The 14,489-nt window shown below is 38.2% G+C and overlaps 1 protein-coding gene across 5 annotated transcripts in view; it reads right to left on the bottom strand.

Annotated features, from left to right (window-relative positions):
• wnk3 (WNK lysine deficient protein kinase 3) overlaps window positions 1-12,231 on the bottom strand; it is a 49,664-nt gene extending 37,433 nt beyond the window's left edge. For 2 of the 5 annotated variants that reach the window (XM_039651438.2, XM_039651440.2), the window contains exons 1-2: window positions 11,740-12,224; window positions 1,237-2,304 (exon numbers count right to left, since the gene is read on the bottom strand). In XM_039651438.2, coding sequence (XP_039507372.2) covers window positions 1,237-1,938 — 702 coding nt within the window. In that variant the 5' untranslated portion in view covers window positions 1,939-2,304; window positions 11,740-12,224. Of the gene's footprint in view, window positions 1-1,236; window positions 2,305-11,739 lie in introns of all 5 variants that reach the window. The other 3 variants (XM_089124682.1, XM_089124683.1, XM_039651437.2) reach the window with 3 other exon arrangements.
• Window positions 12,232-14,489: the final 2,258 nt, after the last annotated feature.

The following is a 14,489-nucleotide window of genomic DNA, read 5'->3' as shown; positions in this document are numbered from 1 at the left end:
CTGTTGTTTGTTTAAAACAATGATAAAATCCTGGAAAATTAACTGCTTACAGCAACCACTTCATCTCTCAACCGTTTAAAAAACTAAATCACCCTATTAACTTTTTGAACACATTAGAAGAATCATCATACAAGTACATCCAAGTGTTGTTATTCTCCATTTTTGTTTTGCTATTGACAACAAACTGCCACATCAGAAGGGACATCTATCCAGTCTATCATGCCAGAGTTAATGTTTTTGGGGATAATAAATTGCATGGTTGGTTTATGAACGGCAAATTGTGCAGTTAAAAATGATCAATGTTGGGAGGGTGAATTATTTACTTCTCTAAATAATCTCCCTTGATCAGACCCATGATTTACAAGCCACTTCAACCTTTTAATCAATAATCTGATTCACTAAGCCTCTTATATAAGCTGATATTAACCTCCTCAAATGGACCTTATTGGCTAATTATTATTGTACCGAGTGCCATCTTAGTGCTGAAATGCAGCAGGCTTTCCTCTCAGCTGGTGGTTTTGCATGCGCTGAAAGACTTTGCTTCACGAGAGGATTATAAAGGACACGTGGCACCAAAATATTTCTAATGGCATGCTGGCTAAGCTATTGTATGTTATACTGTTGGGATACAAGAGCAATGCGGTCCGCAGTCGGCATCTAGTTATGTGTGCCCCTCTGTTGACAACTGCATCATAAAACAGTTGGGTCTTTCAATGACGACTTTTCTGGGAAAATAAATGCAACACGCAGTGGGCAACAATAGGTTCAGCATAGAGGCAAAGTCAAATAGAATCCACTTCACAACAAGAGAGCTTCTTTGAGCCTTGTTGTTTGTCCAGTTCATTGCCCCATGAGTAGGCCTGACCCTTCTCTCCCACGAATAGTCTCTGTGTAATCTATAAAGCTATTGAGCTCTGACTTTGAAACTTTTTTTTTGTTTCCTACCGTTCTCACAGCACTCAACTGTAACAGCCTGAAGAGAGAAACACAAGAGGCTAAGATTTCACCAACAAGCTTGGAAAACTCCTGAGTAACAGCATCCTAATTCAAACAAGTAGGGCTAAAGCACTTAGACTGAAAAACATGATACAACTCAAATTCCTGTCCAAAAAAAACTAACTAAACGCTGCTATCGGCCCACCATATTGCAATGAAAGGTCAAAACCTTTGCTACTTAAGTGCAATAGTTGTATTAATACGGTAAACAGAATTCATTTCTGGGTAAACAAGACTCACCTGTAGTTCACACCAGGCAACTTCCACCCAAGTTTCTGTGTCTAGGCCTTTGTAAACAGTTTTGAACGCTCCTCGGCCAAGCTCGATGTCAAATTTCAGAAAGCGGCCACTGGGTGAAGTGGCAACAGCCTTCATCTCAGCCTCTTCTTCCTGTTCTCTATCTCTTTCCTTCCCCTTTAGAGTGGGCGCCGAAAGGCCGGTCTTATCCAGATCCTGAGTGCCATTAGTGCCATCCTCACACAAAGCAGCCGAGGCACTGGCGGGTAACTGTTGGGCTCCGCTGGTGAAAACAGAGTCGGAGGCACAAAACTCGAGGTGAGGGGCGCTGTGAGGGGCATCGGTGGTTCCTTCCACCTCATCATCATCATCTTCGCATATCTCCACGCTCTTTCGGAAAAAACGCTTGTTCTCCCGTTTCCTGCACGGTTCGTGACCTGCTGGGGACGAGGGCATGGAGAAGGTCAGAGGTCTGACCGGTGCATCCATTTCTTTACCGTCCTCCACTCCACCTCCTCCTCCTCCTGCGCACCATGCTCTCTTTTCCTGCGACTGGGAGGAGGGGAAGTCAGACGGCATGCTGTGCATCCTCTCTCTCTCACGGGCAGCCCTGTTCCCTTGGTCATTCTCCTCCTCCCTCTCTCCATCAGGTTTCTCTCCAGAGGATTCCTCTGTGGCAGTGGGCTCTCCTGGGTCCGTAGCCATGGCGATTGACCTTTCCCACTCCTCCTCCGCCCCCTCCTGCACTCTGGCTCTCTGTCAGTCCCCGTCTCTCTCACTCAGTGATCACCCTCTCACCCTCTTATGAAGTTTCTCAGCCGTCCTTCCAGTCTTGCCAGCTGTCAGCGACAAGAATTACTCACTCTTTTCTGCAGCTCTTATCTTCCACGTTCCACGAGTTCACAGGAGTATCAGAGGGAGCTTGTTTTGTTAGTATATCCGTGCAGGTTAATTCAGTTTTTGATGTGTACTTTCCTTATCTCCATTTCCTACATAGAGTTTTTTTTTCCTGGCTGGCTCAGGTGACAGATTCACAGGTAAATTACCTTCATTGAGGTTTTCAGGTGTATCCTAAGGAAGAAGAACACAGAGAATCATTATTGAGTATTTGGCTCAAATGAGCATTTAAAAACCATCACACAATGTCACAGAGGGACACGTTTTTCATGATATCATTCACTGCAATTTTTTAAAATCTTATTTTATTTAAAAGTCTCTATATTTGATATCGTGAATAAGGTTGTCATAAGAATACTTCGGTACCAAGACGGTAGCAACATTTTAAAATGATTAGTAGTCCAGCAATATTCTAAACAAGAGTAAATGACTAATCCAGTTAAGCTGTCCAGAATCATGAGGGGTACCTGGTGCTGAAGCATAACAAATCTAAAAAGTGCCAACAAATATTAGCCATTAAAACATTTTGTGATCGATTGTGATTGATTAATAATGAATGATGGCATAAAGGACCTATATTGTTAAATAATTCAGAGGCAGAGCAGATAGACAATGAACATGAGTGACCATCACAGATCATCGCTAAGGGATCATGCAGTAAAACCATATTAATTGTAGTCAGCAGAATTGGTCCACATGGAGAGCATTACAGCTTCTCATGTTTACAGTGAGTGGATTTTCATTGTTCCTCTATTAGTGTTCTCCGGATGCATTTATACAGAGCAACACCTGACAATGCCTTTCACAAGATCCAGTGATCTTGGTGACCCATAAAACCAAATTCTGCCAGTATCACAAACTCAGTATCCCTTCTTTTACTCTCTGGTGACATCATTATCTTCAGCTCTCCTAGTGTCATGCTCATCTGTCTTCTGGCAGGCCACATCCATCAGGTTAGATTGCTACAGGCAACATGCTAACAACATGACTGATTCAGAAAAAGATGTTCCTTGCTTTCTCTCAGGAAATAAAACTGGGAAAACAAAGGTTAACTATTTATTCTGGTTGTTATGGAAGTAAAGGTGAAAAAAACATACTTTTAAAAGTGATAAAAAGAGTAAAAGTAAAAAGAGTAAAAGTAAAAGAGTAAAAGTGATAAAAACATACCAAAAACATTCTTTTACCCACAAACTGACGACCAACCGCAACTTTCAGACACCATATTTATTTCTTGTTCAAATGTCACAGAATGGAACGCATAGGATTGTGGGATATCACAGGTGAAGGATATATGAAGAGTTCAGATGCAAAAGCCTCTAAGTGCCATTTGAAATTTTCTTCTAGAATGATCATTTTTATCAAGCTTGTATATTTAAGTTCAGTGATTTCACTTAAATGGCAATGATAATTACCTATTAATTGTTATTTAAGTGAAATTACTGAACTTAAATATACAAGTTTGATAAAAATCATCATTAAAGAAGAAAATTTCAAATGGCATTTAGAGGCTTTTGCATCTGAACTCTTCATATGCTGCCTTCAAAAATTGATCAGATGAAGGTATTTCAGGAGAGAGGAAGTAGCTTAACTCTGTGTTTGGAAGAACAATCACTGAAAGCTCTTTTTACATTTTGTTTTTGTGCTTATAGATATCATGAGGAAAATATCTTGAAATGCAGGTTTAGCAGGCGACTCTGGTTTATTGAAAAAACAACTGCTGATAAGATTAAAGTAACCCCCCCCCCCCCCACACACACACACACACACAAATGCGAACTTAAAAAATTGAAAGGGATAGCACAAGAGATGTAAGTGTAACCCCTCCACCTGAGCAAGCAGGCTGGTTCACATTAGACTAGTTGTATAGTTGACATCAGGAACTCCATAAACTGGCTGCATTCTTACAATGATCAGGACATGAATGGCATGTCAGGAAATAATTGAAAAGTTTTGTATCTATGAAAAGTCTCGAATTACATCGGAATTTTTTAAAAACAAATCAATCTAAACATCAGAATTTTTTAAAAACAAATCAATCTAACTATATATCAATATGTGGGTGTCTATGATGGTTTGGGTGTAAAAGGATATCAACAACAGCAACCCATAAAAGTGGAGGAAGTGCTGCTTTAAACACAAGCTTATTTGCCTGTGTCCTCAGGGCAAGGAGTTCCCATAACAGCCACATACCGCACAGAGTGATTACAGAACGTCACAAACGTACATCAAACACATCATTCACAGTCCCTTCCCAAACTCATGTCTGACACAGAGGATTCGGATCATGTCACAATCAGATATTCCTTCATTGCATCTATGGCTGTATTCCCACAACAGAATATGGTTGTCAGTCCTGTTTAAGAGAGTTAAATACTGTTACGTAGCCTACATTCGAACAGTCGATTTTCTCAATTTATTACAAAGTTCCACTTTCAAATTGTATTAAACAAACAACAGCAGACAGGAGCGGGTTTAACAATGACTACATCTGAAAAGTCAATTGACGTTATTTCAAAAAGTACCAAACGAGTGGAAATGCACCAAAGTTTTGGTCACTGAAACTTTGGAGAAAATAATTTGAATACTGGCAAGGATTCGAGAGCATTTTGTAGGGTAAAATGTATGTATACATATAAAAATATATATTATATAAAGTTTATATTACTATTATAGTATATATTTTATTGTTTTACAAATAATATTCAATCTTTTAAAAGTAGAGTATAAATGTTATGGTAGTAAATTTTAGCATCATTACTCCAGTCTTCAGTTTCAAGGATAACTTATATGATTCAAAATTTCTCATTATCAATCTTGAAAACAATTGCGCCTCTTAATATTTTGTTGAAACAGTGATATGTTTTTTTCAGTATTCTTTGATGAATAGAAAGTTCAAAAGAACATAATTTATTTATTTCTCCACGGCCGATATATCGGCTGATATTTGGCATTTTTTAAATATCTGCAGATACGTTTTTCTGATTTGCCGATGTGTTGGAAGCGGGACTTTTATTTTGACGGCGCCGAGAACACCAGCACCTGAGAAGAGAACGCAGCACCTGATCAGTGATCACACAACAGCGCTCACTTACATTGTCCGTCTTCATTAGTTTACGATCTCTGTCAGTCATATCTAATAGTTTGTTTGACAGAACAGGGGGCTTCAGAACTGGTAATCAAATAAAGTAAATGGCATGTGAAAAAGTAATGCGTTTGCTTTTATTTTATTTGTAACAAAAGGCAAACAATCAGCCTAAAATACTTTCTCATTTACCGTCAACATTTAGCAAATGCACATCTACATCATTTAAACAAATCTCCGAATATCTATAAACAAATAATTTCACAAACCTTACAGATTTAATCGAATCCAGCTGTGGGATCTTCTGAAGTGTCCATTTGTAGCTGGCATATACGTGTTACTGCGAGTGATGCTCCGTGCCCAGTGAGTGAATGCGAACAGAAGATCAGCTTCACAGGAGAAGCGATCGAAACATTTTAAATCCTTTATTTTAAAATATGCTGTTCTATATCCAGTTGCCCACTGTGTCATATTCATGTCGTTTTCACTGTGTGCTGTATGTAAAATTAGTCTTACCTTGTCAAAAGTTAAAGTCAAAAAAAGTATTTAAAAATATATATATGATTATCAGTGCGCATGAAATTGCCAGATTACTGAATGCCTTGTTACAGTGTTTACTTCCTTTTTATTCACATATTCATATGTTTTTAATCAATGACTTTATTTGTGAAAAAAGACTGTAATGGAATTGCAGATTCAAGAAGTTGATGCAATCTAAATTAAAGAGCCTAAGCATGTTTATTTTAAAGATTTTTTAAATATAAGTTTATTAAATCTATCTAATTTATTAAATATTGAAATATATTGTCAATAAATATTGTCAACAATATCAATAAATATTGATATTGAAATATCGGCTTTATATCGGCCACCCTGCTCTCTCAGATATCGGCATCGGCCATCAAAAAACCCATATCGGTCGACCACTATGTTTGCTGCTGCACACGATTGATTTGAGTTTAGCTGCCTTGCTCAAGGGCACCTCAATTGTGGGTAATGAGAGTGGAAGAGTTCATTCACTCCCCCACTTACATTTCCTGACAGTACTGAGACTCAAATCCATGACCTTCGGGTAACAAGTTCAACTCTCTAACCATTAGGCCACAACTGCTACTACTGATTGGCAACAAGTGTGTTGTGGTGATCGGTCTGATCCACTTTCAAAAGCGTATTTCAGAAATTGCTTACTGCACCTTTAAGGCTGCACTGATTTTGCACTTAATTTACACAGAGCAAAAACACAACCAGAACCGAGGCGAATCGGTGCAGCATATTTTAGCTTATATTGAGCATTGCATGCATACATGCACAACACATTTGGAGGCAAAACCTCAGAGTAGCCTTAACTTGCCTGTGTAATATAGCATGCAATGCTTTCAGGGAAAATCGGAATATGACAAGCCCAGTCAACTGTGAGGATGTTGAGTTTGATATATTAGCTCTGTTATTCTACATTCTCATCTTTCAGTGGAGCATGTGGGACTGATCATGACATACGGTGTTCAACCTCACCCAGATGTATCGCTAATTTTAAAATCCGTGCCTGTGATTTAATCCTCTTTGAAATGTGCAAACACTTTCTCTAGGTGGGTTTAAAAATTCTGAGTGCATCAACTGCAGCTCACATTGGACAGGATCTTCTCAAATGTCTCTGAAAACACTTTATCATGCCATACCCAAGCTCTTCCTCAACAAAGATACAGCTAATCAGTGCACTGTGTTGGTAAAGCACTCTCTCTCTCTCTCTCCCTCACACACACACGCCGCGTTGTCCGCTCCCACAGTGCTCTGAAACCCCAAACACACACACACACACACAAAAAAATCAAGCTCTCTCTGCCTCTCCCAGTTTTTTCAATGCTCTCTTCACTGGCATACACACATTAATCCCCTGGAACTGAGCAGGCTCTGCTGATTTACTGAGGCAGACAAAGAGGGAGCCAGGGAACGTAGTGTGTGTGTGTATGTGTTTAGGGAGGGGGCAGACAGAGAGGTTTGGGGGGATTGAGCTATGATGAAGCTGGATGAAAAAGGGGGGGGGGGGGGCAGGAAAGGATTGGATTGTGGGTAGGAAGAGAGGACATCAAGTTTTTAGACAGCCAGTCGAGGGGGGAGTCAGATAAGGGGGGTTGGGTTGAAATGGGTGGGAAAAATGTGTGAGAATGAGAACAAGAGAGGGATATAAAGGGGGGGGGGGGGGTGTCACTCACACAGACACAGACACACACACACACACAGAGTTGAGGAGATTTCCCCGTGATAAAATATGTGCTAGTTTGAGTGTGAGTGACAGCAGTGACAATAGACAAAATTCCACCACAAGAAAACCAACTGAAGTTTGAGCATGTGGGAGTTGAAGAGGTGTGGAGCAGAATATGAGTACGAGTATCAGCCAAAGCAATAAATAAAATGGAATGGAATAAGTGTCAGCTATGTTTCAATTGTAAATAAATTGTACAAAGTAAGTATAGCCTTTCTGTGTTGACAATGCACAGCCACAGACATAATCATACTGTAACTCCACTCCAGTTTTTTCTGCCTCTTAAACCAGAGGATACCAACCAGGGAGCTGGGGCCCACTAGGGGTTTTAGCAAACTTCCAGGGGGGCTCCAATAATAGAATTAGAATATTAGAATTATTCAAATTGAGTTACATTAACACAATCTAAATTAAAACTATATATACAAATATGAAACACCCTACTAATACTGTGTTTGACCCCCTATCACTTTCAGAACTGCCTTAATTCTATGTGGCATTGATACAAGGTGCTGAAAGCATTGTCTAGAAATGTTGGCCCATATTGATAGGATTCATATCCAGGGCACAAAGCTCCTGTTCCACCACATCCCAAAGATGCTCTATTTGGTTGAGATCTAGTGACTGTGGGGTGGGGAAATTTTAGTTAGGGCTGGGTACCGAGTTTGGTACGTTTTAGGTACCGACCAAATTGCCTCGGTACTACAGAATATCGAAACATGTCATGTTTTTCGGTACTTAAAGGTACAACATGGACGATTTTTTCACCACCAGGGGTCGCTAACCTCTTACAATTAACAAAGCATATTCTGCAATAAGCGGACTTATGGATCTTGTCATCAAGCTGATGGATCTTTTATGGATAAGTGAATACATGAATGTTTTTAACATGACTGTGGTATGAAGCAGGGCGCGATTGATAGATGTATACCAGCGCCAGACGCAACGCGAGTCCCGCGGATATAAAGGAATAAGGACATTTCATTCTACTGAACTACACGCAAATGCTGAATTACTCACACAGGTCAGTTTACTAGAGGTAACACAGCGCTGCTTCTCTTGCTCTATTTGAGTGTGTTGTATGTTGTTAGTTAGGTTGTTTGTTGGCTGTATGAGACTAAGCTAGATTAACATTAGAGAATAACATACAGATCATATTCTAACGTCTCATCATGTTGAACTAAATAACATTGATTAGTTTGCTCACCATGCTTAACATTTGCTCACCTGTTTAATAAAGTAACATGCAACATTCGAGTCTCCGTCAAGCCAAAGTTAGTCGCGGACGTGGAGCTCTCTGCATTTCGAAAGATGTTGATCTTCGTTTTAGCGCTGCTGCTGACGCGCATTTATGGTAAATACCCATAACGTGAACGTTAAAAGGATGATACGACAAATATTTCGCTTTCCTAATAATACAGGTGTTCCTAATAATCCTTTAGGTGAGTGAGTGTGTGTGTGTGTGTATTAGAAAAAACTAACTACCCTAACCCTAACCCTAACTGACATCACATTTAGTGTTTATTTGTTTTTATTACATCAAGGGTACCACTCGCCCAAAAATGAAAATTGATTATCTTCATGTCTGCAAGTATGCTGCTTTACTTCTGTGAAGAAATTATAAAGAATATAATTTAGAAATGTCTTGCTGTTTTGAGTGTGTGTGTGTGTGTGTGTGTGTGTGTGTGGTTTTGCAGAAGTCATGCAGGTTTGCAACTACACACGAGTGAGTAAATGATCAGATTTTTTTTTTTTTTGATTTTCAAAACTATTCCTTTTAGATTTAAAGTGTCACAAAGTGCATCAACAACAACAAAAAGTCATTTTAAACTGGAACATCCGTCATTTGCTGTCTGTCTTGGATTACTGAGGTATCTACATAATTTACAGCTTAGTTTGCAACCGAGTTAAGTGCCATTCAAGCTGAGATGAAAAGGTCAGTTAGCAGTACAACAAATGTCTATGGTCATATGTTTTTTGTCATATTATTCTGAATGACACTAGAGGCAAAAATCATCAAATGTATGATTGAAGATTGTGGATCTGCATTTGCTTCAGGCGCTGATGCAAGTAGGCTGGATAATTTGCTGTCACAATTGATTTCTTTTTAACCAGTCACATTCCTCAACCACAGTCTATTTCTAGGAAAAAGAGATTGTGTTATAATTCACAAAGATAATGGCTGTAAACTCTGAATCATGCTAAATCTGACTAAAAATTACAAAATGCTCTTTTAAAAGTAAAATAAGCTATGGCCAAGAGGACCCAGCACAGCGTCAAGACAAATGTTCCTATAAAATCTGCTTGTAAAATTCAAAGGTGAAAATTACAGCAATGTGACAGCTGGAGTTGAAAGCATAAAGTTTGTCCTCATCCCATTAAGTAACACCAAGTACAACACAAAACAAACACTTTTGTCCAATCTAGGTCAAGCATGTGAAAGTGAGTGTCACTGTGGTCACAGAAGGTATAGGGTACACAGTGAACTGTGAACCAGAAAAGAGAGACTACTACCTAATACTGCATTCTCTTTGTTCAGACTATGATATAATCCAGGTTAAATCAAAGCTTACGAAGTGGATTACAAATAATAAGCGGCTACTACTGTGCTTTTGATGACTAAAATAAAATCTGTTTTTATCCTTTCATACAATACGGAGAAGATTACCAATGAAGTTGAGATTTGAGTTGATTTTTAACATTACTTTTACACTAATCACTGCTTTGTCCCCATCATTGCACAAATACACAAAGCTGCATCCAAGTTAGGGTTGGGTCAGTAAGATTGTTTTTTAAAGAATTACTTTCACTCGGGCACATGAAATTTATCTAAAGGTACAGTAAAGACATTACAAAATATTTCCCTAGATCCTACAGTTAAATGAACAAACCTGTGTTAGATATATATATTTCTATATTGTTTATATATATATATATACATATAAACAAGGATGAACTCTATTCATCAAAGAAGCCAAGACATTTTTTTTTATCATGGTTTCCAAAAGTATTAAGCAGCACAACTGTTGATAAGTCACAGTTGATAATATTTTACAATTTTATTGTATTTCGATCAAATAAATTCAGCGGAGTGAGCAAGAGACTTTTTTTATTCGTAAAAAAGTTCTTTATACAGCAATACATCGTGTATGGATCAATTAGGCTAACTGATGCTTTTATTTTTGTCTAGATCTATAAATTCACTTTTACATTTTAAAAAGATTAATATTTGAAAAACATCTGCTAATCAAACCAAAGTTAGCATGGAGTAACCAACAAGCAGGAAACCATTGTTATGTCATGTCATGTGAGAAGAAAACCATAAATCATACATATAGAGCCTTATTACTGTCTTTCATGGTCATAAATTAAAAAAAACACATTGTGACAATGTGAAAAGGCAGGTCACATCAGGCCCACCGAAGTAAACCCATTTTAAATGTATGATACATTTTTTTGCACCACTTGACAACTCAAAAACATCTGTAGAAAATCGTACGACCCATTTTCAAGGAACTTAGCACTTTTAACTAATTTCTAGTTTTCATAACCTCAGACATACTTATCTTTCGTTGACTCAAAATCTTACTACTACAAAATTATGCTTATATTATAAAAGAAAGATAAGGTAAACAACCAATATACAGGGACCATCTATGAGCCACTACACCGAGCAACAGTGGCCAACGCTTTGAGTTGAAAACACATAGCAACAGAACATATGGCAGCAATAAAATATACACAAATGTGTGCTATTAGGTTGTAACTAGCTAAATCAACCACCATTAGTCGTTAAATTGACAATAACAAGCATAAGTGAATCTGTTAAGAGAGCAGAATATGACAATGCAGAATGATATAGATAGAGAGCAAACGCCTATCTTAGCTGCACATTCAGTCTTCATTTACTGTCACTCAGTTAGCAAGTCAAATACGGATAAAGAAAATAAAAGACACGATCAAGAGCAGAAACCTACGTGGAACCAGAAGTGAAAAGCAGACCAAAAAAGATGAAAACATCTTTATTTTTTACCGTTCAGGCGGCAATATTGCTCGTCTCGCCCATTACCAATATCTATTTCAGCACCACCGTGTTGTGTTAGCATCTAAGCTATGTTTGCCTGGGATTTCTATATGTCTGAAAGACATATGCTACAGCAACTAAAGATGCATTTTTATTTTACAATTTATATCTGCAAATAGTGGTCCTTCGAATATCAGACAGAAGCTGATGATTATTTAACATAATAGCCAATGGTATACTCACCGGTGTGCAGCATTCTCTGTCGTTATTAAAACTGAAACAGGTCGTCGAAAGGTCTCGCTTTCTCCAATGTATCTGTCAAACACTCAACAGCTCGTCATCATCTCGTTGGATATAAACGTAATTTGTCGTGTAACGTTGCCGGTGTTTAACGTAACGTACTCCTTTTCTTATACGCGCGTTTGGTTCTCTTGTTTGAGCGGCGTCGTTAAATCCTGCAAATCTTCCTGGACACATCATCTGTTAAAAATATATTGTTGTTCTTTTCCGCGAGATTATTAGCACACATTTCCGCCGGTGAATGCAACGTTAACGTATTCACAGGCGTATAGCGTGATACATATCTTTATTTTACATAATTTACAAAGCAACGTCCGTCGCTGCGACGTTCGTGGTAGTTCACTCGAGCACAATCGTTTCTCCTTTTTCGGTTAACGACAGAGACGCGCGCGTGCTTGTTCGCTCGTACCGCGTGCTCCAACTATGCGCGCCGCCGCCTGTCTGACCAAGCGGGACCGCGCATTGTCCCAATAATCGTCTCTGTTCAATACGATTTGGCCATTCTGGTATAATTAATTTACATTTTAATAGGGTTACATGTTGAATTAAAGGGCATGCCTGCCTTTACTTTTGTTTTGGCTTTTCTATTAATAATTTCAATTTCACTTCATGTGGCCTTAACTGCCTAATGAAAATACGTCAATTAATAGCCTACTAGTCATGTAAATTACAAGATATGATATAATTAAAGCAAAAGAGTTTCTAACTGTATACAACAAATAAGGCAAATTAAGGAGATGACAATAGCAAAAAGTTTCTCAATTAACCTGAATTCACCCCTAATAAATGTAAAATACAAATATAAAATAAAAATGTTAAAATAAAAAATCAATAAGGCTAGTAATAAAACTATTCAAGCATACCAATAAGACTGGAATAGACCATCTTTGTCTGAAGTGAATAGTTAATTAATTATTATTCTATGGCATAATTCGCAGTTTATCACCTATAACAATTAAATAACCTATTTGGAAAGTGAGTAGCATAGGAAGTTGTAATCAAAATTATTCAAATCAGGGTTATTGGCAAAATGTACAGACTTTCAGTTTGTAATGAACAAATCAAACAAAAGTAATTTAAATAGCTCAACACAACAAATGTTTCAAGTTTTCCTAAATTGAACTGAAAATGCAACTTTTAAGGAATTATTTAACCCTTTCATGGCAAGCATCTTTGGTATACTTAGTAGAACATCCTTTTGCTGTTATGACCCGCTGCAAACGAGACGTATAACCACACCAGTGTCTGGCAGCGTTTTTAAGGAATCTTAGTCCATTCCTCATGAGCAATGGCCTCAAGTTCAGTAATATTATGGGGTTCAAGTCAGGTGACAGGAATGGCCACTGTCTTCCAGAACTTCTTCTACAACCAAGTCTTGGTGGTATTTGAGGTATGGGATTATTGTGTAAGAAGGTCCAATGACGCCCAAGCTTCAGCTACCTCATAGGTGGCATGAGTTTCCTATTTTAATCAATCCGTTTTGCATTCCATGCAGGTTTCCAGAGCCAGAGGATGCAAAGCAGCCCTAGAGCATCACCACCAACACAGTGTTCTTTTCAGCATACGCTTTGTTCTTCTTCCTCCAGAGATATCGCTGACCCACAGGGCCGAAAAGTTCCATCGCTTCACATAACAGAATACCAAAGTTTCTGTGACTTATTTATATGATATTGAGCAAATCAGATCAAACTTTTCTTGTGGTTTTGGGTAAGTACATCTTGGAGTTCTGGCATGGATGGAAACCACCTGGGTTTAGCACACGCCTGTGCAAGCTGAAAACTCAGTGCCTGTTGCCATCAAGTCTTCCTGCAGGTCTTTGCAGTCATTCAAGGGTTTTTCTGAACCTGCCTTCTCAGAAATATGGTTACAGCTTCCTTTTTCTATTCTGACCAGGTAGTGTAACCACTGTTCCTTTAACTTTAAACCTGTGATCTATGCTTCCAACGGTGTCTAAGTGCCTTTCATATCTTTTTGTATCCTGTTCCTTGATTGTGAAGGGCAATGATATCTTCTCTTAACTTTTTTAACCATTATTTTATTTCTATGCAGTCAAACTGTTATATAGCTCAGGCACACCTGGTGCAACTAATGAAGCCCTCGGGTGTGCTTGAGACAACACCTGTTTAGCAGATTTGTGCTGTTGTGTGAGATTCTTTTCAGGGGGTTGAATAATGTTGAGACTGCAGAAGTCAGTATAAATTGCATTTTTAGTTGAATTTGGGGAAACACTTAAAATATTAGTTGAATTTAGCTATTTCAATTACTTTTGTTTGATTTGTTATAAGTCTGTACATTTTGCCAATAAACCTGATTTGCAATGGGGGTTGAATAAATTTGATTATTCCTTGACAGAACTGTAATTCTGACTAATTGAATTGATAGGCCTGTCATCACTGGAATAAGTGCAAGCATCTAACCTAATGCTCTAGTATGTTAAATACTTTTAATACTATTCTCGGTTCTCTTCTGCCCTCTAGTGTAAATGAGCAGTAACGCCGCTGTCCATGGTCCTTGTTTGCGTGCTTTCATTCGCTGACAACACGCGATCCTGAATTCCAGTCAAACAGCCAACAATTACTCTGGTCAAGCACGAAGGGATAAACATCTGTGTGTGTGTTTATTATTATATAAGAAAAACATAATCCTCAAAAAAAAAAAAAAAAAAAAAAAAAAAAAAAAGCTGTCCTAAAAAA

This window comes from Pimephales promelas, chromosome 20 (assembly GCF_988280905.1).
Source record: "Pimephales promelas chromosome 20, fPimPro1.hap1.1, whole genome shotgun sequence".
NCBI classification, from domain to species: Eukaryota; Metazoa; Chordata; class Actinopteri; order Cypriniformes; family Leuciscidae; genus Pimephales; species Pimephales promelas.
This window is presented reverse-complemented; position numbering and strand designations above follow the sequence as displayed.